At 45.3% G+C, this 25,902-nt stretch overlaps 1 protein-coding gene across 5 annotated transcripts in view; it reads right to left on the bottom strand.

The window, feature by feature from the left end:
- Positions 1-17,000: 17,000 nt before the first annotated feature.
- SLC9A8 (solute carrier family 9 member A8) overlaps positions 17,001-25,902 on the bottom strand; it is a 61,426-nt gene continuing 52,524 nt past the window's right edge. For all 5 annotated transcript variants that reach the window (XM_035121465.3, XM_035121467.3, XM_088674620.1 and 2 more), the window contains 5 exons: positions 24,594-24,676; positions 22,138-22,249; positions 20,833-21,053; positions 19,047-19,193; positions 17,001-17,658 (listed from right to left, as the gene is read on the bottom strand). In XM_035121465.3, the coding sequence (XP_034977356.2) occupies positions 17,551-17,658; positions 19,047-19,193; positions 20,833-21,053; positions 22,138-22,249; positions 24,594-24,676 (671 nt within the window). In that variant the 3' untranslated portion in view covers positions 17,001-17,550. The remainder of the gene's footprint in view (positions 17,659-19,046; positions 19,194-20,832; positions 21,054-22,137; positions 22,250-24,593; positions 24,677-25,902) is intronic.

The raw sequence follows: 25,902 nt of genomic DNA, 5'->3' as shown, positions 1-25,902 counted from the left end.
TTTCCACACTTCGGTAACTGCCAGGATGGGAAGTTCTCATAACACTAGAAATTGTGGACATCCAAGGAAGCCGAATGTTGGAAATTCAGGACAGTCTCCCCAATGTTCAGCTTCATTGGTTTTAGTATTATGAGAGATGGAGAGGGGGGGAATATCACTTGGGGGTGCCCTTAGTTCTCAGGCATGGGTCCTGAAATCTCAGGGTCCAGGATGCTGTTTACCTGGCAACCGTAGCTCAGAAATTTTTGCAGTACTGTATTGTAAGAGGGAACACCACTTGGATAGCTCAGTCAGTAGAGCAGGAGGCTCTTAATCTCAGGGTCGTGAGTTCAAATCCCACATTGGGCAAAAGATTCCTGCATTGCAGGGGGCTGGACCCCCCTCAGGGTCCCTTCCAACTCTACAATTCTATGGTTTTATGTATACCATCATGTGCACATATCATGGATGCACAATAAAAAGGACAGCTGGAGCCCAGCCCTCACCAGTCACCCCTACAAATGGAATTTAACACACACACACACACACACACACACACGATATATGCATTTCAAAACTTTACTTCCTCCCCCCTCTTTCTGCAGTTCCTTAAATTTATTTTTAATATTTTCTGCACATCCAAATTATCTTGACTTATTCATTTATTTATCTTCTTTAAATATACTTTATTTTTCCATCTATAACACGCCCCCATATATAAGATGCCCCCTATTTTGGGGGACTCCGAACTGAGAAAAATGGGGGGGGGGATATTGTATTGTATCCATGTATAAGACAACCCACAATTTTGAACATAATTTTTTAATTAAAAAAAAAACCTAGTCTTATACATGGAAAAGTACGATATACTCTTATGTAGCTGCAGTGTGGAATGTCAATACAGACATGGGATGAAAACAATCACACATCAGCAACGGGAGGAAATAAATCCCAACAGCACACTGGGTGGACATTGGGTCAGATTACCGATACAGTGGTACCTCAGTTTAAGTACACAATTGGTTCTGGCAGTCTGTACTTAACCTGAAGCATACGTAACCTGAAGCGTACTTTCCCATTGAAAGTAATGGAAAGTGGATTAATCCGTTCCAGACGGGTCCGTGGAGTACTTAAACTGAAAGTACTCAAACTGAAGCGTACTTAAACCGAGGTATGACTGTACTTGTACCTAAAGGAAATAAAGGGCTGGATAGAATTCTAAGCATCCCATGCCACGTATTTCTGGGATTTAAGACATCGCAGCACCTCCCCCTGCCATGAAACGCAAGCTAAGAAGAAAGTGACAATAAAGCTAACTCCCAGATGTGCGAGGGTTAATAAAAACACAGAGAGACTGCAGTTCTCCTGGTGACCAGATGGCGGTTGCAAGAGAGACACTTTGGCTCTCCTTCGCAGGAGCACAGGCCTCATTTGCAAGCAAACGCTCCATGATTATGTATGCAAATAGGGCAATTTAAAAACCCCCGAGCCGACGCAAACAAATCTATACAGCATCAAACAGCCGGGATCGGCTTGGCCTGCTATTGCCTGCACTTTTGCTTCTATTAACTTGAGCTTAAATTGAAATGTAGTTTCCCCCATATGTGTCATTTGGATTAGAAGCCTGAATAATTTGCCGAGAACACGGCGGAGCAAGGCTGGAATGCTAAAACTCCGCCGCAGACTGGAAATGTTTGGGCTCCGACGTGGTTAATAATCTAAACTGAAGGTTTGGAGAAAACAATCAGCGAGGCAGGGACACGCTCGCTGCCAGCGGGATACAGCTCCAGTTTTTAATAGGATACCCGGTCAGGAGAAATATGTTTGCATCAAGGAGGCTGTGGATGTCTGGAGACAGGCTGCCTGGCTGGACCTCTCCTAGGAGGTGAAAGCGTCATGGGTGCAGTTTGCCATGCAAAGGGGGAGTAGCGCCCTCTGTGGCGGAGCATGTGCTCTACATGTACACGGTCCCGGATTCAACCCGTGGCATCTCCAGGTAGGACTGGGAAACACCTCTGTCTGAAAACCTGGAGAGCTGCCGCCAGCCAGTGTTGACAATACTGGCAGGCTAGATGGAGTAGTGTTCCTCTGAGCTTTGCCTCCTTAAAATCCCTTCTTCTGAGAGTGGCTTTTGGAAGTAATGGGCTACGCAGAAGTGGCAAAGCTGACAGGGAAATTAAGAGATCAAAATGACTAACTTCTTATATAAGAATGGAGGGCCTTACATGGGCTATTTTTTAAAAAATAATAATAATACCGTAGTCAAATGAAATTGCGGGCAGGACTCGAGATAAAAGCTGTGGAAGAAAATTGATAAAATAACTGTAACTTTTTGTCATAGAAAAAGATATAATGCAGTAGAAAATGTTTGATTAAGAACACTGTGGAAGTGGGGAATTCATTTTATGAAACAACGTAACTATGCGATATATGAAGATTATTGTGAAAATATTCAACAATAATAATAAAATTATACAGCAAAATCCCCTCTTCTGAAAGCGATCATTCACACTGAAATTATCCATCCCTAGCCACTACCCCAATGAAAATGGCACACAAATGCATATTTATTTTGGAAACTGCTGTTTGGCACAAATACATTTTTAAAAAAACGTGTTTCAAAATTTGTTTTTGAAATTGGCCATTTCTCCCTGCCCGCCACCCTCCAACTGCAAAACTTGCACTAATCCAAGGATATTTTTTTTTAAGCAGGCACATGTGGACAGATAAAACAAATACTTGTGATGCCTGCAATAGACTTCAGGTTTCTGGAATTTCTGGAGGGCAGGGAAGTAGTATTTGAGAGGGAGGTAAAACAGGACACGGTGCAAATTCAGCCCAGTGAGCACAGCCCAGTGGTATGGATGAGTAACATCTAGACAACTAAAAGCACTCTTTTGTGGATGAAAGCACACAAAATCACGCATACACACACACACACACACACACACACACAGGCTCGGTGGATCCTCACATATGCATTAAAAACACCCAGGTGTGTACACAGCCTCAGTGATCATGTTTATCTAACTTTGAGGTTCGGGCAGGAAAGATGGCTAAAGTTTACCTTACTAGCCCTGGCAAGTATTCCTTTTGTCAGCTAAACTAGAGGTGACATGTCACCGCAAGAACTAAGGAGTTGGCTGCTCTCGGCTTGTAGAAATATCTGAAAGGGAGAGGCTGGGTTTCCACGGTGCAGCTGAGTCATTTCAGACTCTGGACTTCCCAGTCTCACAGCCCTCCATTCAGATGGCAGTGTGTACTTTTTGGACCCCACCAAAATGTGACAAGTCAGCTCTGTTGTATTTGGGGATCCATCCTACTCATTCCGAGTAGCTCCCTAGTCTGCTGGCCCCAGGTCCTGCCTGGTGGGGCCACTGCTAGCCTTTCCCAGTGGCTTGGAATCTGCTACCTGTTCTCTGTTGTGGATGATGCCCATTACAGCAGGAGTGGAGGACCTCTTTCAGGCCGAGAGCCACATGGACCCACAGTTAACTTTCTGGGGGCCAAATGTCTGGGGAAGTGTCTTAGGGACCCCAAAAAATACCTTTCAGAATGATTGCACCACATTTGTTGTTTAGTCGTGTCCGACTCTTCGTGACCCCATGGACCAGAGCACGCCAGGCACTCCTGTCTTCCACTGCCTCCTGCAGTTTGGTCAAACTCATGTTGGTAGCTTCGGGAACACTGTCCAACCATCTCGTCCTCTGTCGTCCCCTTCTCCTAGTGCCCTCCATCTTTCCCAACATCAGGGTCTTTTCCAGGGAGTCTTCTCTTCTCATGAGGTGGCCAAAGTATTGGAGCCTCAGCTTCAGGATCTGTCCTTCCAGTGAGCACTCAGGGCTGATTTCCTTCAGAATGGATAGGTTTGAACTTCTTGCAGTCCATAGGACTCTCAAGAGTCTCCTCCAGCACCATAATTCAAAAGCATCAATTCTTCGGAGATCAGCCTTCTTCATGGCCCAGCTCCCACTTCCAATCAATCTGATTTCAATGCTGCCCATCTGGTGATGTCCATGTGTAGAGTCGTCTCTTGTGTTGTTGGAAAAGAGTCTTTGTGATGACCAGCTTGTTCTCCTGACAGAAATCTATTAGCCTTTGCCCTGCTTCGTTTTGAACTCCAAGGCCAAACTTGCCAGTTGTTCCTTTTATCTCTTGACTCCCTACTTTAGCATTCCAATCCCTTGCAATGAGAAGAACATCCTTCTTTGGTGTCATTTCTAGAAGGTGTTGTAAGTCTTCATAGAATTGGTCCATTTCAGTTTCTTCAGCATTGCACCACATAGGAGCAGTTAATTCTTTTTAAAAATAAATAAATGACAGATTTGGGGTAGTCTCGAGGGACCCCAAAGAGCCTCTTATGGGAGCTGAATGCTTCCTGCAGGCCCTGGGGTATCTACACCTGCACTGACTGCTAGACGCCTTCAAATTGTACTTAGCATCTCCTGGCATTGCAGCCTGGATGAAGCAGGACAGCATTTAACTAGACCTCCTCAATGTCAGGCCTGTACACTTATAGCTTTAGACATGTCGTTACCTGCTAAATTTAACCACTGGTGCTTCACTGTTATCCACCTGTAACACTGCAATTCTCAAGCCATCCTCCGTGTCTATTCTCATAAGAGATTTAAATGCACAAGCAGATGGGCAGGTCGAATCCACTTGATGAGCCGGTTAGTGCTATATTCAAGCATTTGGGCATGAAAAGGTGGCTATCAGAAGCCCTCGAATCTGTTCAGAATGGCTCCATAAAGAGCACCAAATGATACGTAACGCAATGGAGTCAGACACAAACGGGGCTTTATTGCTGAGAGTGTGGCAAAGAATAGCAGAAGCGCAATCCGTTATCCTAAATCTCCTGGTAAGTCCATTAGCCGATGAACACCGATGAAACTGGGGGGCTCAAACTTGACGTAAACTAATAGGAACAGAGCCTTTTTCAGATGTGGCTTGACCTCCATGCATGGAGAATGCCCAGATACACTTGAGCATCTGCTCAGGTGGCGCAGCATCAAAAGACCATTGGCCAGTGGGAAGATCCATAGATCAGACCCCCAGAGGGTCGACATAACCTGCCCAGGGGGTCCATGGGATATACCCATCAACAGTCTGGGACATCCCATTTTGGGGGGCCTTGCTCTCACATGGAACAACTACAAAAGTGGCACTGCCGACGTGAGCTGCCATACGTCCAGATTTCCCCAGAATACTGAGGTCGACAGCAGTTGTCCAGGTGAAAATTTGTCAGATGTCCGAGAAAATCCATGGCAGCTCATACCAGCAGTGCCGCTTTTGCAGTTTTCCCATCAAAATGGCTCAAAAATAACTTTTTTCACCGTTTGAAAAATGGTAACCCTACCAGGTGCGCATGTCATGCAAGATCGTGGTTGCCCCCAAACACACACTTTGGGGTGCTGTGCTCTCACGCAGGTACATGACTCACATGTGAGTGCGGCCCAGAAACACACTCCCAGTTTTGCGCTGGGACTTATTGGAGGGTATGGGGGCACCATTCACATATTAAAAACTACAGTACTACAGAGATGTCAACCTTTTCAAAAGCAGGAGGCCCATGGCTTGGCTTTTGAAAAACAGGGGGCACACAGTACTTGGCTAATTGGAAACCACTGCTGTGAAGATGCGCATGTGGATGTCCTCATGCTCCTGCTCTCGCCCCCTCATGCAAATGAAGCAAAAACATACAGAGGACTAGTGTGGGTGATGTTCTATTGACACCAAGAAAATAATCCCAGGGTGGCATCATCTTGTGAAACATGACAGCAACATAGCCCAAGGGTCTTATCATCCAGACCCTCCCTCCCTCCTTCTTGGGAATCCCCACTTTAAACTGGACATTCATGTGCTTTGAATGTATCCGCACCATACATTCAAAGCACATGGCTCCCCCCAAAGAATACCAGGAACCGTAGTTAACCCTGAGAGAGCTGCAGTTCCCAGGACTCATAACAAACTGCAATTCTCAGGCTTGTTGGAAGGAAGCCATGGATGGGTGCGATTTAAGTCTCTGGACCTAGACATAGAGATATTTGGCCGATGTTGTGGTAACAGGAGACAAATATTGCTATTGGCCCAAGGACTAAAATGCAACTTGCATATACACGCATATCGGAGTTCTCGAGTTCAGTATGGATTTCCAGTCCACGTAACACAACAGAAAGATGAACCCATAGGAACCTACAGTGTTTGTAAAGAACAGGTCTGGGTATGTTTCAGGCCTGAAGGCTGTTCAGAACCAGTTCAGAACCAGTATGAGACAAAAGAGCAAATATCCCAGGCTTTCAAACTTTGCTTGTTCTTGGAGAAACAGATTCCTGGAAGAGTTTCACAACAAATCGGGAAATGGTGTCTGGTAATGCTGAGCTGCCTTTCAATGGATCCTTTGTGTATTTAGCGTTCTCCTGTGGTTGCTTCATTGGTGGGTGGAGGAGCTCCATGGGAGTATGGTAAAGGGGAAGGGGAACAGACAGATGGGCGGGCACCTGGTATTGTCACAAGCAGCCTGCCCGCAAGCTGGCACCAGGGGTTGGCATCATCAGGTCTGCCAAGCCCCCCCCCCTCCGCAGGGAGTCAAAGGCTGACACCCAGAGCCTCCTGGCCCTGCAGCTGTTCCTCCTTGCTGTCACTCCCTTCAAGGGAAAGTTTGCTGCTTTGCATGCAGAACATCACAGGATCAATTCCCAGCATCTCCACGTAGGGCTGGGAGAGACTTCCCGTTCCCCTTTGTGAGTTTTGGTCAGGGCCAGGCATTCCTTTGTTGCAACAGGTTGACTACAGCAGGTTCACTATACTAGTCAGTCTTGGCAATAAAGTTTTGAATTCCACCAGTAGAACATTTAATCAACAGGGAAGAACTTTAAAAACTCTCGTTCCATCCCCATACCCTCCAAGTGTCCCTATTTTCCAGGGATAGTCCTGGAATTATGAAAGTTTCTGATTTGATCCCGGAATGTCCCTATTTCCCCCACCAGTGCTCCAGGAAGAGGATGAGCCTGTACTTGTCCAGAGCGGCGGTGGAGAGGGAGAATCCTGTCATCTCTCCATGGCCTCCCACCTTCGGCAGCTCATGGTGGTTGCTGGAGAGTGGGCAAGGAGGAGGAGAGTGGCCTCCAAGGCCTCGGGGGGGGGGGGGAGAAACGGGGAGCAGAGAGGAGTACAAGGAGTCTTGATAGGAAATGCTGGGGGGGAGGACTTCCAGTCTACCGCGCTGGTGGAGAGGCGCAGAAACCTCGAGGTCCAAGGTTTCTGGCATCACGGGGGGGATCCGCAGGGGCACGCGGATCCCCATAAAAACCCCGGGTAGAGCGTCCCGGGGACATAGTAGCCCGACGGAGCTCCAAACGCGACTCCTCCGCTGCCCAGGAAGCTCGGCAGAGCCCCCGAGAGCCAGCGGAGTGGTAGTCGCGGGAACCATTTTGGGCACCATCGTCACCTCCAAGAAGCGAAGCTCCGAGCCTACAGCCTGCAAGCGGTGGATTCTTCCTGCAAAAAGACTGGATTTGAACTAAGTAAGTCAAAAAAAATTGATCTGGACTAAGAATTTGGCGCTGGGAGGAGGCTTAAAAGGGAAGTCAGGCCCCCCCCCCAACTGAGTATTGGACGATGCAGTAAAGCTATGGAAAGCTCAGAAATTTACCTTAAAAAACTTTTTCCTGATGCAGAGTAAGGGAAAAAGTTAAAGTGCATTTAATCTCAGCAAAAGACTGAGATTTGACAAGGGAAAACCTCCCTGTGAACTTGGAACCGGGTCAAAGGAAAGATCGGCTAGCCGTCTTTATGACATCACAATACAAAGGAATGCACCTCTCTGAGAGCTAGAGACTGAGAGCTGCAGATAAATAAAAGAGGAATTTTTAACTTTAAGGCTGCTCAGTACTGAGTTGGATTTGGATGGTTAAGAGAAGAAGAAAAGAAATAGAGGTTGGATCCAGACCAGACAGGATTTTAACTTTTTTTTTTTTACATTTGGATAATACAAAATAAGGATAATAACAACACCACTTCCTGCCTGTTACAAATATGGAGGAGGAGAGCATTAGCAGACTGGGAGAGAAGGTTCTGGATGGTGGCAAGGAAGACACACAGTGGGATTTGTTGATTTTGAAAACAATTCTGGAAATGACAGAGGAGATTCGTAATTCTAAACTTGATATAATGTGCATGTATGAGAGGACTGAGGAATTACCAGAATTGAATATTGAAACAGATGAACTATTTGGACTTAGAAAGGAAGAAAAGGGAGAAGAAGAACGACCAGAGGAAGACGTATGCTGTGATGTGACTTTTGGGGAAACTTCAGAAAGGGCAGAGGAGAATCATAATTTTGAAGGACAATTTGCTGAACCAACAGAACTGATTTCTGAGATAGAGGAGGAGGAAGAAGAAATCACTGTTCCATGGGTGGGAGAGGTGAAACAGGGAAGGGTTGTGATTCAAATGCCCCTCAAAAAGGGGAAAAACAAAAAGGTTGTTACCCCGGTGAGAGAGGGGGAGAGGGGGGGGAGTGGGGCAGGAAGAGAATGAGAGTGGAAATAAAGTGATGGGAATATAGCAGGGGGGAGGGTTCAGCAAAATTTAGACTGGGACAGAGCAGGAGTGGGGTGAGTGAGAATTGTATAAATTTTTATGGATTGATAAAAAATGGTCTGAATTTGGAATGTATTAAGGAGCTGGCTGGAATTTCTGGAGATACCGATTCCAAGGAAAGGGGGTAGATTTAGTTCTGTGGGTGGGAATAAAAAGGGGATAAAAGAGCTTGACAATTAAGTCTGAATATTTCTGGGTAATAGGGTAGAGAACATTGGGTAATAAAGGCAATGTGAAGTATGAAGGGTTAATGGTTAAAAAGAAGTTATATTTTGGAAGAAAGAAAGTGTGGTTAGAATTGGAAACTGCAATAATTAGTGAATTATTGAGAACTCAAGAAGGGGGAATGAGGAAGTCCGAAATGTTTAGAATTAAAGTTGAAAAGCATGATAATATTTTTTTTATTTTTTTTATTATGAATATGGATATTTTCTTTTTATTCCTTTTTTATATAAGTGAAGAATATTGACGAAACAAGATTTGAGGAAGCTATGTTGTATTTTTTTGTATTTTTCTTTATGTAAAATCCAATAAAAATTATTATTATTTTTTAAAAAAGGAAATGCTGGGGGGGGGGGGAACCAGAAATGGGAGGTCGAGGGAGGTTAGTTGTGGGGAGAAGTGAGGGATGTCCCTATTTTCATCTGAGGTAGAAAGGTAAATGTAAAGGACCCCTGGACGGTCAAGTCCAGTCAAAGGCGACTATGGGGTTGTGGTGCTCATCTCGCTTTCAGACTGAGGGAGCCAGTGTTTGCCCACAGACAGCTTTCCAGGTCATGTGGCCAGCATGACTAAACCGCTTCTGGTGCTACGGGACACCATGACAGAAGCCAGAGTGAACAGAAATGCCATTTACCTTCCCGCCACAGCAGTACCTATTTATCTACTTGCACTTAGATGCTTTCGAACTGCTAGGTTGGCAGGAGCTGGGACAGACCAACGGGAGCTCACCCTGTCACGGGGATTCGAACCGCCGACCTTCTGATTGGCAAACCCAAGAGGCTCAGTGGTTTAGACCACAGCACCACCCGCTCTCATTTTTACCTCATCTGAGGACTGTTGTCCAGAGGAAGTCCTCCTTCTCACAGTGCCTAGTTAAATATGGAACTCGCTCCCACAGGAAGCAGTGAAGGCCACCAACTCACCAACTTTCAAAGAGATTAGACAAATTTGTGGAGAGGAGTAGCTAATGCTTGCGAATACCCATCGCTGGTAACCACAAAAGGGGAGAGTGCTGTCGTGCTCAGGGGGTTCCTCACAGGCATCTGGTTAGCCTGTGAGGACAAGATGCTGGGCTAAAATGGGCCATTGGCCTGATCTTGCCGACTTTTCTTATGTTCTTACAGGACAGGCTTTGGCACAGCGCTGCTTTAATTTAGCCTTGGGCAGGGAAGACCTTCAACCAGATGTCTCCAACTCTCCTCTGTAAATTAGGGCACACAAGCAGCCTCGTTACTTACAGCAAGCTCACCTTTTAATCACATGGAAATTTACTCTGACAGCTCGATGGCCGCTCTATGTACTGTCCCAGTAAGCCCAGTCCATGCAGATCTTCTCTCTCTCTCTCTCTCTCTCTCTCTCTCTCTCTCTCTCTCTCTCTCTCTCTCTCTCTCTCTCTCAACAGAAAAAGGACAAAGCTTAAGACTTGTTCTTCTTTTCAAAAAGTTGGCAGGAGGGAGCGTGATTTCTCATAGGCCCACAACTATAAAGAGAATCACCAAGGGCGTCTTCACCTCCGAGGAAGATGGATGTGCGAGTGCCTGCCGCTCGCTTTCCGAGGGGCCTTAAGGCTAAAAATGACCAATGGGAGCTGCTCTGGTTCTTTTAACTAATCGACTGGAACCTTCTGAGCAATGGCAGTCATTAGGAACAGGAGTGCTGCGGCAGAGCGGCCCGAATGGCGAGGCTGTTGCTTTAACCAAAAGACGCCGTGACAGGAACGTCTCTCTGTTGAGGCTGTTGGGAAGGGCTGACCCCGCCGGATGCGTAAGGGCAGCATCAAACACAGCAGCGTGGATTTTCTGCAATACCTTGGCAGGCAGGAAGCTGTTGGCATTCAGAGCAGGGGTGGGGAGCCCCGTTCACATTCCCTCAGAGGCCATCTTCCAGGAGCCACATGCCAGCAACCGTTACTCTATCTCTCTCATGCATCTCTCTCTCTGTTCCCCATCCCGGCAAGCAAAAGGCATTAGCACAACTTGAAAACCCTTTTCCAGCCAGGCAAAGGCACTTGAGGAGGGTGGAGAACCAGGCCGTTGAGGTGTAGCTTGAGGGTGTGGGTGCAGCCTGGAAAAGGCTGTTGCCTAGGAGGACTTCCAAAAGTCAGATAAAGAGGCCTGGAGCCCGAGGTTAAAAAGCATAGAGCTGTCTCATACCAAGTCAGACTTCCCATTCAGCTCAGGCCATTGTCTATAGACTGATAGGTTCGATCCCTGGCAGCTGCCAGCAGTCTGAAATCTGGCATAGCTAAGGCCAGTTGGTGACACGAATACTGACCTGGATGGACCAAATCTGACTCATTGTTTAAAGTAGCTTCCAATCTTTCTGTGTACCTCTGTCCGTTGCCTCAGGTGTGCCCTTACCTGAGGCCCCCATCATAGATGGCCTACGCTTCCCTTCAAACTTATTCAGACATGGCCCATTCCTGAGGCCCTGTTAGCAAGATGTCTTCCAGAAGGAGGGAACTTGTGTGGAAATTGATCCACAGGGCGGTCTTCTACTAAATAGCTATGCACCTGCAAGAACTAGTGCTAGAGCAAGGGGACATTCCCCCTGTATGCACCCCACACCATCCCCAAATCTGCTCTGTGGATTGAATGGATTTAGGGGGTGCACAAGGGGAGGAGAGGGGAGGAGAGGGGGGAGAATATTCTGTTTTACCAAGGGAAACCCTTGCACTGTTGGAACCAGCAACTTAGCGCCAGGTTGAATGCAACCCACAGAGACCTTAATAATGAGCTTGCTTATATAAGAGAGTTTGCTTTAATTTATTTTAGGAGAATTTGCCTCTGCTTTCCTCATTCCTGCGGTGCCACTCCTTTTTTTCTGGGCTGACTGTATTGCTCACCTCTGAATTTTTATTTTTATTTTTAATAATTTTTATTAATTTTACTGAAAAGAAAACACAGCACTTTTAACACAACAAATACAAACAAAAATAACAAAAGAAAACATTATAAGAATAACAAAACAACAACACAAAAATCCAAAGACTATAATCCTTTCCCCTTAACATTATTAGAGGGGACTTCCTCGAGTTCCCTCTATCTGCGGTTCATTTCTCATTCATCTTTAGCAATTTCCAATTCATTATTTAAAACTCTTTACAATTTCAATTCTCTCATACATCAATTTACTTAACATAATACTTAAACCCGCAGTTTCTATAAACTTCTAAATTTAATCTTAATATACAATTTTACCATACTTTTTTAGATAAACTTTAAAATCTTTCCACTCTTCTTCAGTCGCTTCTTCTCCCCGGTCGCGAATTCTCCCGGTCATCTCAGCCAGTTCCATGTACTCCATCATTTTCATTTGCCAAACTCACCTCTGAATTTTTGGCCCTTTGCTTCATTAGCATGACTGAGGGATGCGGTTTGCTAGGCATGCTAATGCCCTTGTTGCTTTTAACACAGTTACATGTGCTTTAAAAGCAACAACTATACACTAATTCTTCAGGCTAGGAATCTGAACATGAATCTACTTTGAAAACATCCTTTGACTGAGGTGTACGCTAAATAAGTCTTCAAGACTTCTGGACAAATGATCACCTGAGCTCTTTCCCACAAGCTACCAGCAGAGGGCAGAAATGACCAATCTGCATGGGGGAAAAAAGATGAAACTTATTAAATGGTTAAGTAGGTGCCTTTGTGCCTTTATACAAAGATAAGGTGTGGAACTGGGCAGAAAATAAGTCATTGGGAGGATTCAACTATTTTTAAATAGGATCAGATGTCCCTATTAAAAAGATTACTAAAAGAAGATAATAAACATTTCTGTCAACTAAAGGTTCATACGCCTTGTGGGTGAGGTTTGCCTTTGAAAATACAATAAAAAGAACAAGTTAGTCCATGTTTAGAACCTTGGGTAAAGAAAGAAAAAAGTATTTCTTTAATAAATAGGAAACTTCTTCCCCCAACAAGAGAGGAGACCATTCAGATGGTTTAACATACACTGCAATTTTTTTAAAGAAAGTAAAATAAAACAAACCATTTTATAGAGTAGCATTTTAAGAAGTGAGCGTTTGTTTCCCCACTCCTGTGAATAGTCTGAAAGCATTTAATGAAACGTTTAAAACAAAGTATAAGCTAATATAGTAATTTTTTTTCCTTCAGAGATCCATGTTAATGTTTGATTTAAATAAATTGTTCCAAGAAAAATGTAATTGTTACAGGTCAGTTATTTAAAGTGCAATTAATCTCAACTCAAGCTTCAGTTAAAAGACTTTGGATGAAATCAATTATAAATATTAACTTTGTTTCTTTCATATGAAAGATCCAGATCCAGCAGGACTGAAATATCAGGTGACCACAGAGTGCATTAGAAGGTTGGTGTCTTCTGAGAGAACAACTTGAAGAGGTGCAAAATACAGTGACATTCTTAATGAGCTGAGAGAGATGCGATGATATAGTTCCAAATTATCCCATTATCCAAATTATCTCCGTAAACTGGCAGAGAGCCACAGAGAACTGTTGCCTTGTGGGTGTCTTTTCTTAGGATGAGAAAAGTCTGTGTTACAGGGCATGATCCTGGCAAGAGGCCATCCAATTCAGAGAGGTGTGTGAGTGATTCATGAGCAACAGGAGTTTCATTAGGAGAAAAGATCCTCAGGGCTTGCTTTGCCGCCGCATGAGGAATAGTTGAGGGAGTTGGGTATGTTTAGCCTGGGAGAGGAGATAGAATACCCATCTTGAAATGTCTCAAGGGCTGTCCCACGGAAGGTGGAGCAAGCGTTTCTCCTGCTCTGGAGGGTAGGACTTGAACCAACGGATTCAAGTTACAAGAATGGAGATTCCAGCTCAAACACCAGGAAGAGTCAGCAGTGTGATGCAGCAGCTAAAAAAGCCAATGCAATTCTGGGCTGCATCAATAGGAGTATAGCATCTAGATCAAGGGAAGTAATAGTACCACTGTATTCTGCTCTGGTCAGACCTCACCTGGAGTACTGTGTCCAGTTCTGGGCACCACAGTTCAAGAAGGATACTGACAAGCTGGAACGTGTCCAGAAGAGGGCAACGAAAATGGTCAAAGGCCTGGAAACAATGCCTTATGAGGAACGGCTTAGGGAGCTGGGTATGTTTAGCCTGGAGAAGAGAAGGTTAAGGGGTGATATGATAGCCATGTTCAAATATATAAAAGGATGTCATATAGAGGAGGGAGAAAGGTTGTTTTCTGCTGCTCCAGAGAAGCGGACACGGAGCAATGGATTCAAGCTACAAGAAAGAAGATTCCACCTAAACATTAGGAAGAACTTCCTGACAGTAAGAGCTGTTCGGCAGTGGAATTTGCTACCAAGGAGTGTGGTGGAGTCTCCTTCTTTGCAGGTCTTTAAGCAGAGGCTTGACAGCCATATGTCAAGAATGCTTTGATGGTGTTTCCTGCTCGGCAGGGGGTTGGACCGGATGGCCCTTGTGGTCTCTTCCAACTCTACGATTCTATGATTCTATGAACTTTCTGACATGAAGAGCTGTTCGACAGGAGAACGGACTCCATCGGGAGGTTATGGGTTCTCCTTCCTTGGAGGTTTTTAAGCAGAGATTGGATGGCCACCTGTCATGGATGTTTTAGCTGAGATTCCTGCACTGCAGGGGGCTGGACTAGATGACCATGGGGGGTACCTTTCAACTCTACGATTCTATGAAATTCGCTCCCCCAAGACGCAGCGATGACCGCCTACTTGGATGGCTTTAAAAGAGGATTAGACAGATTCATGGAGGGTAAGACTATCGGTGACTACTAGCCGTGTTGGCTATGCTCTGCCTCGATGCTGGATATAGCATTCTTCTGAACACCAGCTGCTGGAAACCACAGGAGGGGAGAATGTTGTTGACTCAGATCCTGCCTTGTGCATTTCCCATGGGAATCTGGCTGGCCACTGTGAGAACAGGATGCTGAACAAGATGGGCCACTGGCCTGATCCAATAGAGCTATGTTCTTATAAGATCACTAGATTGCTGCAGGCTGGTTTATATGCTGGAGCAGGGGTCAGCAACCTTTTTCAGCCGTGGGCCGGTCCACCATCCCCCAGACTATGTGGGGGGCCGGACTGTATTTTGAAGGGGGGGAAATGAACAAATTCCTATGCCCCACAAACAACCCAGAGATGCCACTCACCTCCTGCAATATTAAAAAGTCAACTGCTAATATAACACTATCAGAACATATTGTTTTCAGGGAGCCTGTTGATACTTGCAGCACCAGCCCATCCCAGGGCGGCTTTGAGGTCAACTTTATGGGCATGGGTAAATAACTTCCTGGAAAAACACGGAGACACTACATAGTATGGGCTTGGGCATATCACCTAATTAATGCTGGGTTTTTAATAAACAAACAAGGAAATGAAACCATCTGGTGATGAGCAGCTGGAGCAAGTTCCTTAGTTTTGGCGAGATGTTTACAGCTGTGATAAAATAAGCTCTAGAATCAGAAACTGGGTAAGGTCGGTCTCACAGAATCAGAATTGTAGAGTTGAAGGGACCCCGAGGGTCATCTAGTCCAACCCCCTGCAATGCAATAATCCCGACTAAAACATCCATGGCAGATGGCCATCCAACCTCTGCTTAAAAACTCCAATACTCATAAAGGTGCAGGGTAACAAAAGCAGGTTAGGTATAGTTCTGTCTCCAGTTTCCATTCCCAACTTCCGGTATGTGCAGCCCAATCTTTTTCTCTGAAGTAAAGCATAAGAAGGATTTTTGCAAAAATAAAATAAAATCTTAGATCTTGTGGAGGTCATGGCTGGGACAATGTGGGCTAAAGCCTGGCTGCCTCGCCATCAAGCATACAATCTCCTACAGCAGTCTTGGTCAACCTGGTGCCCACCCAATGTTTTGGACTACAACTCCCATCAGCCCTGTGCTGGCTTGGGCAGATGGGATTTGTAGTCCAAAACACCTGGCAGGCATCAGGTGGGCAAAGGCTGTTCTACAGTCCTTGTGAACGGTTTGGGAACACCTGACACTGTAGTGTCACTGAAGTTAAGGCCTGATCAATAACCTAGACTAAGGCTCCTGCTGTATATTGTGCTCTATATATTGAGAGCCAGTGTGGTGCAGTGGTTAAGAGCGGTAGACTCGTAATCTGGGGAACCGGGTTCGCGTCTCTGCTCCTCCACATGCAGCTGCTGGGTGACCTTGGGCTAGTCACACTTCTCTGAAGTCTCTCAGCCCCACTCACCTCACAGAGTGTTTGTTGTGGGGGAGGAAGGGAAAGGAGAAGGTTAGCCGCTTTGAGACTCCTTCGGGTAGTGATAAAGCGGGATATCAAATCCAAACTCTCCTTCTTCTTCTTCTCTAGGAGGCTTTGTTTGGTCGGAATCAAGAACACACCACCAGAGTTAACACTAAATACATTAATTCCGGTAAATACGCCACCACAGACACTAGAGGGCTGTGGAAATTTGTGTACCAGGCTTTTTAGAAACTTCTACCTATGTACTGTCTGATACCAAAGGGGTGCATTGGTTGCCAGATGTGACTCCCCCCCCCCCCCGCAGCTCTCCTACCCCATTAAGGTTGTTCATGGCATCAGCCATGGAAAGGATCGTCACTTAGCTTTGGAGACTCCAGCTGTCCTAGGTACCAATTTACACTTCACACTTGCAAGCCATCAATGAATGGACAGTTCAGAAACGCCAGATGACAATAACTGCTCCTTGCTGTGGCTCCAAGCCAACAGTGCTGATTAGGGGGCCTAATCTTTTGTCATTATGGAGCTCTCTTCATAGTTCCACCGCCCAGGTAGGTTCAAGGAGTGGCAGCCTGGGAGGAGACATTTGAGGTGGCAGCTCCTGGCTGTGGAGTTCCCTCCCTAGGGAGGCGAGTCTGGCAAGTGGACTGTATGTTTTTCATCATATGCTAACTCTTTGCCCAGGTTTATGACACCTCAGAGGTATACATTTTAGTCCCCAACCTATTCTTCAGATTGTAGTTTGTTTTAACTGATTTTGATGCTGCATTTTTACGTTGCTGTAAGCCCGCCCTGGGACCTTATGGTGAAGGGCGGGTAAGAAAGGAAATGAATGAATAATACACATGTTCTCAAGTTGCTGTTGAGAGAGAGAGAGAGCTGGGGATTAAATTCAAGCAAAGTTCTACATCGCAACTGTAGGGAGGGTGAAGTGTGAGTGAAGTAAAGGAGCAGGGTCAGGCCATTTCAATCTCAGAAATAAGAAAACAGCTCAACATCTTCTGAAATACCAGAGACAACGAGGCTTTAATTAGGTGCTTTTCTTCATGCACAGTAACAGTCTTCTGGTACCATTCTTGCTCCGCACCCCTAGCCCATAATATACCAACAGAGCAAATGTAAAGATGGACCTGAAATAATAATTTAAATTGCTCACCCCACTGATGGAAGTTCACAGTATTATTCATCATTCATTCCCACCATGGGTCAGTGTATTTGACAAAGTATAGGATAAAGTGCATTACGGGTTGTTGTTTTTTGACACAGTCCTACAAAAGCTCCCTAATGTACATTTACAGAACAAATCATAATGGGTACAGCCCATTTTCTCATTATTCCAAAGTAGATGGTGCTTGCTGTTCAAGGATTCGACATAACTCCCAGAGACATTTGGCATTAGAGATCGTCCTTCATTTCAAACTATGGTGCAACCTTTTCTTAGGAAAGGAGTTTCCAGGTGGCACTCTTACAAAGGTGTATACTGAGTACACTCTGCACAACTCGAGTACTGTCATAAATCTAATTTTTGGTGTCATCGACGCAAGGGAGTCCACCCTGTCACAGTAACTCCTGCTCATCATCTTCAGAACCGGAGGGCCCTTGTCGCACTTCTTCATACCATTTGTTGGTGAGGGTTTTCATCTGTATGCGTCCGTGATGTAAGTCCTAAGGCAAAGGAACATTGCAACCACTTTAGACAGCATTTCTATCTTTCCCTACGTTGGAAGCACAGCCTGTAGCTGAAAAGTGTGAGTTCTGAACGTGTGGGTTCTGAACAAAGCAGGCACCGAATCTAATTATGAAAGATTTCTTTGTATGCTACAAAATGTTGCTGTAGCTCATCCAACCACGCTGTGAAAAAGGGAGCATAGGGGCAACATTCACACAGAATAAAGAAACTTTGCAGGTGGAAGGAGTTTTCTCTGCCAGGGTCTCAGCCTGGGAATGCCCTTTCTCTCCTGAATCCCACACCTAACCTCTCTCCCCAGGGAGGCCTGAACGGCACCAATGCTGTCATTGTTTCAGCACCAAGCAAATATAGGTTACTGTAGTTTGTTTTTGTTTGTCTCCTAGGCATCTAGGCATCTGGATTGAATGTTTTTACACTAATAGTGTTTTTAATAAGTTGGGTGTTTTTTTATAGTATCACTATATATTTTCCTTCTAAACTGCTTCAGGACATTGCTGTGGGAAATGATTCCTCAGAATGTAAGAAGAGCATGCTGGATCAGGCCAATGGCTCATCTAGTTCAGTGTTCCAGCTGCCAACCAGATGCTAGTGGGAAGCCTGCAAGGTGGACATGAGCACAACAGCACTCTGCCCACCTGCAATTCCCAGCAAATTCCTTCAGTGCCTGAAGGCCCCAGTCCTGCTACTCACCACCTGGCCTAGGGCAGGGCCCGAGGCCTATAAGAACTGCTGCTGCTGCTGCTACCAGCCAGGACTCCTCCTCTGCTCAGTGCCTGAAGGCCCCAGTCCAGCCACTCACCACCTGGCCCAGGGCGGGGCCTGATGGGCTCTATAAACTAAGGACTGTTGCCGCCACTGCTGCTGGGCAGAGAGGGCTCCATTTTATTTTGTTTTTTGTTTAAATTCCTGGTATTTTTTACCTATCTTATTTTAAACTGTATTAAGGATGTATTCTTAGTTTTAGATTTTGATTTATGTCGAAATTGTTTTCCATTTGGTTGTGTATTTTTTGATGCGGTTTATGTATTGCAGGCATCCCCAAACTTCTGCCCTCCAGATGTTTTTGACTACAATTCCCATCTTCCCCGACCACTGGTCCTGCTAGCTAGGGATCATGGGAGTTGTAGGCCAAAACATCTGGAGGGCCGCAGTTTGGGGATGCCTGATGTATTGTTTGTGACTTTTGTAATTGTGCTAATGCTGTATTGTTTTAATATTCGATTGGGAGCCGCCCAGAGTGGCTGGGGAGACTCAGCCAGATGGGCGGGGTACAAATAAAAAATTATATTATTATTATTATTATTATTATTATTATTATTATTATTATTATTATTATGTTCAGAGGCACAATGGCCAAACCCACCTCTTGTGTGAGCCGCCTAGTGAAGAAAGGATTCAAGTATTTAACATCGAGCCACATAAAGCCTTTGAGGTCCTGGCGCTTTAAGTAGTGGGCTTCATACTCTTCCTCAGTGAGTTCGGACAAGTGTTCAGATTCAATGGTGTTACCCTGGAGAGATCAGAGAAGGGAAACGAAACATCAGAATCTCAAACCATTGTTTCCTCGGTCACTTCTTAGCCTTTCCCATTCACATACTTCCCTGAAGCCAATCAATACCCCCGATGGAAAGCACCAATATAAAAAATAACGATTGTTCGGGTAATGGACTGCCAATTTGCAGCAGACCATTTCAAGAATGTGGGTTCAGAGGAGGCTAAAACTGCCATGACATTTGTCAGTCCTGCTCTGATACTGCTGACGGCTATGGCTGTGCCAAACACATGGAGAAGGAAAGCGGCAAGCGCATCTGCAAGGGACTGCTTGCCTCTTTTGTGAATGAAACCTCCAACCGAGCTTTGCCCGGTCTGGATTTGCACCAGTAGCATCAAAGTAGATGGTCAAGAAACATTACCATAGGAAAGGGGGAAGCCCCCTGAGCCTAAACCAGGCATCCCCAAACTGCGGCCCTCCAGGTGTTTTGGCCTACAACTCCCATGATCCCTAGCTAACAGGACCAGTAGTCGGGGAAGATGGGAATTGTAGCCCAAAACATCTGGAGGGCTGAAGTTTGGGGATGCCTGGCCTAAACTGTGGCACATGCCACTAAACTGTGGCTTAGCACAACATGTAAACTAGGCTTTTAAGTGTCCTCGATGGGAGATAATGATGTTGGAGTCACCAGTGTTTTAAAGGCCGTGGGTGCATTTGGATTTTTGAGTGAGTGATGTGGGAGCCACCTGCTCTGGTTCTCTCCCCTTGCCCTGGATCAGCTCCCCCCTCCCCTCCCCACAAGAGAAAGAAAGCATAAGTGTGCATGCATGTGTGGGCTCTCTCTCTCTCCTCTCTCTCTCTCTCTCTCTCTCTCTCTCTCTCTCTCACACACACACACACACACACACACACACTCTGCTCGCTTTTCGATGAATCTGGGTGAAAGTCAGATCCTGTAGAATGAACCTGGCCTTGAAAAGTACATAGAGATGAGAGGAAGTGGGAAAAGATGCTTCAGCCTTTATGTGAAGATTCACGTGAGGTGTGGCTCTGAATGCTCTTTCAGTACAACTCATTTTCTCAGTACACACTGGCCTGTTCTGAACCTTGCAGAAGAGCAGCTTGGGTAGAGCCAACTGTTTCACAGTACTTCTGGTCTGGCAAGATAGTGGGCGTAAGCAACCTTTACTCTTTGGGGAACTCTCTCTGCCTTTCTCTGAACAGAGTCATCCATATCCCCATTTTGAAATGCTTGCCAATGATTTACAGCTGCAGCTTAATGGCGGAGGGGAACACCACTGTCTCCCTGAGTGATGTGTGACTCACTATCTATGTGTTATTGACATTTACTTATATGTGACTCAGTCCACCCAGTGCTATCATGACTGAATTTCAGCAGAAATGCTATTTCACTTAAAGGAAATAACTTGCCATTAGACTTCAAGTTGTGAGTGGTATTACAAACTGGAAAAGGGCTCTGTCAAGCCCTAGATTAAAGGGCAGAGATGTTCCACGCGGAACATTTAGGAGGCCTTCAACTCCTTGGCCTGCAAGCCTCTCCTTTCCTTTAATGCCCATACAGTGACAGAAGCAGTCAGAAAGTTTGGCGAAAGGGAAGGATCCGCCCCGCTTAAGCCTGGAAGGAAAAGGAGCTCACCATTTTTTCTGTCTTGCTGAGGTTAATGTCCTTCTTGTTCTTTCGCCGGGCTTTGGAGTCTTCAATGTCAATCAGTCTGATTAAGGGCATGGTTCCTCCTCCCAGTAACAAGATGGTGAACAGCACAATGATGATTGTCGTGGTGCCAATGAGCTGCCGCTTCTCTATCGGCTCCAAGCCCAAATGGAGGCTCAAGGCATATGGGATGGCCCCACGCAAGCCTAAATGAGCAGAGGAAAAGCCCGCAAAATAAGGAAAGCAATTTATTTACCAGTGGGCAGGCTTCCCAAGCTACACAAACAATTTGGTTGTTTTGCTTGTTGCTTTAAGACTGGGTGCATCCCATGCCCGGCACCCTGCCTTGTTCTCATGGACAGTGAAAAATTATGAGTGATGCACGGTCTTTGAGGAGCACAGATTTTTGACAAGGCTGCATTGGTCATCCCTTGTTACCCTTCACCCTGTCTCTGTTGGGGAAAAGGTTGCAGCTCAGTGGTAACATGTTTTTGCATGCAGGAGGTCTCGGGTTCAATCCCTGGCATTTCCAGACAGGCCTAGGAGGGACCCCTGGCTGAAGCCCTGAGGAGCTGCTGTGAGTCAGTGCAGGCATAACTGATTTATATGGACCATTGGTATAGGACAGCTTACTATGTTCCTAGTGTCTCCTTCACAAAATGTTGGACATTTGAGTTGCCTTACGCTGAGTAAGGTCCCTGGCCCATCAAGCCCAGTATCATTCTGACAGTATTGCCTACTCTGACTGGCAGTAACTCTGCCCGGAGGTCTCCACCCGGAGGTCTTTCCCCATCACTTCCTACCTGGCTCCATAAACACAGCATCCATAAACACAGCAACCTCCTACCTGGCCATTCCACTGGAGATGCCTCAGCCGCAGAACTGTTCGGCAGTGGAATTTGCTGCCAAGGAGTGTGGTGGAGTCTCCTTCTTTGGAGGTCTTTAAGCAGAGGCTTGACAGCCATCTGTCAGGAATGCTTTGATGGTGTTTCCTGCTTGGCAGGGGGTTGGACTGGATGGCCCTTGTGGTCTCTTCCAACTCTATGATTCTATGATTCTATGATTCTATGATTCAGCATGCAAAACTTGTGCTCTGCTGCTGGCTGATGCCCCTCTTTTTTCTGCAGGGCAGTTAAATTAGTAGCATACAAAAAAAAATGGAAACTGTAAACTCCTCAGGGCAGGGACCTGTCTTTTTGCTTGCATTGCTCCATAAACGTTGATCAGTAGTACAATATGAAGAAATAACTAGGATTTTTAAAAAAGCATCAAGTAATCCAAAATACTTACCACTAAACCACATGATGAACATCATTTTTGGGGTGATCTTGTGATCGCGGAAGAAATTGAGCAGGTAGGAGAGAGGGAAAATATTGACAGCTCTGCCAAAAAGCACAAGCACCTGTCAAAAAGCAAGCAAATTAGCCACTGGGCAAGGGGAAGCATTCTTCCAGGTGCATCGGAGCAGTCCAAATTGTAAGCAGCTTGTGAGGACATACCTCAGATCAGATGACAATCAGAGTCACAAATAACCCATTATACACCAGCTCTTCTGCCAAGGGGTAGTATCCAAGGAAGTGCTTCCAGCAGCAAAAGGATTTCTATTTTACACAACTCCCCCTCCCTCTCCTGTCCCTGCATATGCCCCGTGTTCTCCCCAAATCTGCTCAAGAGGGTCGGGGGGGGGGGACACAAAACAGATTTAGGGGCTGTGCGGGAAGAGGAAGAATTGCATCCATGGAAAGCGTAAGAAGGTCACTGCCCTAACTAAAGTGTTTTCATTAAAGGAACTAAAACTATTCCTTTAAGAAGGGGAGTGGGGTGTAGCTCATGATATACCGGTAGGTTACAATAATGTGTGTGATGCATGTAAAATAATACATTTTTAAAAAATTATTTCTCAGTTATACCCCATCAGGGATGTGGGTAGCGCTGTGGTCTAGACCACAGAGCCTAGGGCTTGCCGATCAGAAGGTCGGCGGTTCGAATCCTGCATTGCAGGGGGTTAGACTAGATGAGCCTCGGGGCCCCTTCCAACTCTACAATTCGAAGATCATTCATATGCTCCTCCCCTTGGCAATTCACTGTTCAACAGTGACAGAATAACACTCCCTGCTAGTAGCAGTCTCTGCTGTAGACTAATTCTCTTTAGACTACCCACTGAAAGCAGGGAGGGGAATCCATCATTCTGACACTCTTAACTATTTCTGACTATGAGACAGCACAGGCAGCCAATAATCTCCATGTTTACTTGGAAATAAAGCAGCACTAAATAAAAAGAGACACTTCCAAGGAAATATGCAAGGGAGCAGAGTGCATATTAAGTAAACACAACTATATTATCAGAGCTTAGGCAAGAACTATGGGTTTCTTGCACAACCACTACAAAACAACATGTCATGTTCTGAGATGTGCACCTTTCGTTTTGAAAGAGAAGCAAATGCCTAGCTCCCAAGGCCTCCTGAGAGCAAAATGGGCAGAGGCAGTACCTCTCCAGTAGCAGACATGGGGGGGAAACAAAACAAGGTAGCCATCACTGCTTTGTCGTGCTTGCAAGCTTATTATGGAGGCACCCAGCAGGCCAATGCTGGAAACAGGATGCAGGACTGGGCAAGTCACAATGTCTTGCCCTAGCTGGGTCCCTGGTTGCAGGGGATTTGTGCAAGGCAGGAATGCCCAAGGCTGTTCCAAGGTCCAATTCCAGGCAAGTTATTTGCTCCAATAAGGGCTCAGGAAAAAAGCAAACCAATGGGCAGTGCAAGGTCCATGTCCCAGGAAGCGAAGGGTCAATGAAAGGCTCAGGAAAAAGGCAAACTGAGGGGCTGTTCAGGTAAGCAGTGCGTCAAGATCAGGGGCAATGTGCTGTGCAAGCTGCTCTCCCAGCCTTGTAGTGAGGCTCTTAAGACAGAGCCCCACCCTGGCTCCTGCGAGGTTGGTAAAGAGCAGTGGCGTGTGGTAATGTTTTCATAGGGAAACAGTTAGGGCCAGAGGCATAAGCTTGTGAGGGTAGAGGACATAGCCCCATCCAAATCCCCACCCCCCGGAAGAGTAAATTGCAGGTTTCTGTTAGTCTGCTAAATTCTATTCTGACAAATAGCAGTTCCATAAACTGAGGGGCCACCACAGAAAAGGCCTTCAGATTATGGAACTCCCCCTCCACGGAAGTGAGGGTGGCCTCGACCAAAGAAACCTTTAAGTGGACTTCAGAAACCTATTTGTTAATCTGATCTATTCACAGAGCTCTGCTAACTCAAGAGCACAGCCACTAAAAGTCGATGGGATTTCATTAGGGCAGACATTTCTAAATTATAAGAAAATCCCACAACTCCAGAGTGTGATTGTTAATTTACTTAACTTTCTCATTCACCCTGTTCTTGAGACCTGCATTTTTGAACTTTTCACATATACCCAGATAAATATACTACAAAGAGAATATATGCCAAAATCACAGACCCTTGGGGACTTTGACCAAGATCTTTCAGAACTTCTGAAAAGCTCTGTCTCAGGCTTTTGACATGGTGCCCCTAAGTGCAGTCACCACGAATGCTTTGCCATTATTCCTATTTTGCAAAAGAGAATCTTTTTTTAAAAAACAAACAAACCATGATGGCTACTCAGTGGGTTCATAGCTCATCAGAAAATGGAACCATTAAAATTTGGGGGTCCTTTGAAACAGCACCAGAGGAGCTCAATACAACACCTATCTAAAAAAAGTCTGAATGTTTATCCCTGAAGAAAGTACTTACTATGCACCAGATGACAAAGGACATTTCAAACTTGTGAGGAAAGCTAAATATTGACAGGCCTAGAAATGCAAAAACGCATGTTTCTGAAAGAGAGAGAACAGAGATGAACAGTCAACCAGGCTGGATAATGCAAAACCACATGGATGACCCTTTGATGCTGCAGTTTATTAGCACTGAATTACTTTGGTCTGAACGGTGTGGGGAATGCTTAAAAGGACTGCTTGATACGTATGCAGCTGTATAAATGAACAGGCAGCTGGAAGAGTGTTGTAAAGAGAAATGGAAAGAAGCATTCATGACACCCTGATAGTTTCTATTTTCTTCTTAAAGGCAGTAGAAGAGGAAAGAGGGAGTAGGAGGTTCCTCTTCTGCCTCCTTCACAGAAAGCTCTAAAATTGGACTATATTTCCTTTTATGTTCTAAGTTGGGGGAGCATACATTGAACTGGTGAACAAAAGCAACAGCAACCCACCCCACTTAATTTTAGACAATAATTAAAGAACTTGTATGTATATGCTACCTGTATGAGAACCGTGAGCAGGAACAGCAGAGAAACAGATCCCGAGAGCAAATGGATTGTACTTTGGATGTACTGACACAAAGAGCCTTACATTTGGGCTCATGTAACTAGTTGATTAGGGAGTTATCAGAAAACAAAACTTTGTAGACAACTGCATGTGCTTAAAACTAATTAATTTGTTTAGCAATTAAGAGTGTTGGACTAGGACCAGTAAGAAGAGGGCTCAGCCATGAAGCTCACTAGTTGACCTCGGGCCAATCATTTGTCTCTCAGACTAACCTACCCCGCAGGGTTATTGTGAGGATAAAATAAGGACCAGGAGGTGAACAGTGTGCACCACCCAGAGCTCCTTGGATGAAAGGTATGACATAAATGTGATGATGATAATAACAATAATTTAATCCCCACTTAAAATGACAAACAAAAATGGCTAAAATAAGGCAATATCAGAAAGGATGGGCTATGCAGAGAATACTTTTTATATTTAGTCACTTCATATTCTTTCATATTCGTTTGTTACCAGGTCCCCCCTCCCCAAAAAAAAGTTTCTTTATATCCAAAAGCTTTTAACAGCAACATAGGCATGTTGCGTCTCCTAAATCTAAAAATAGCCTAGAGGGGGAAAGGAGTCAAAGAGATCTATTTTGTTATCAATCTTGTGGCAAGTCTTAGCCAGAGCCCGGAGGATGAGGGAGAGAAAAAGATTTACTGCACATTTTATCCTGTTTGGCAGTAAAGGTGACTTTAGACTGCTTGGCAGACTCCGTATTAGTAAGTCGGAAATGTGTG

Source organism: Zootoca vivipara, chromosome 7 (genome assembly GCF_965207765.1).
Source record: "Zootoca vivipara chromosome 7, rZooViv2.hap1.1, whole genome shotgun sequence".
NCBI lineage: Eukaryota > Metazoa > Chordata > Lepidosauria > Squamata > Lacertidae > Zootoca > Zootoca vivipara.
This window is presented reverse-complemented; position numbering and strand designations above follow the sequence as displayed.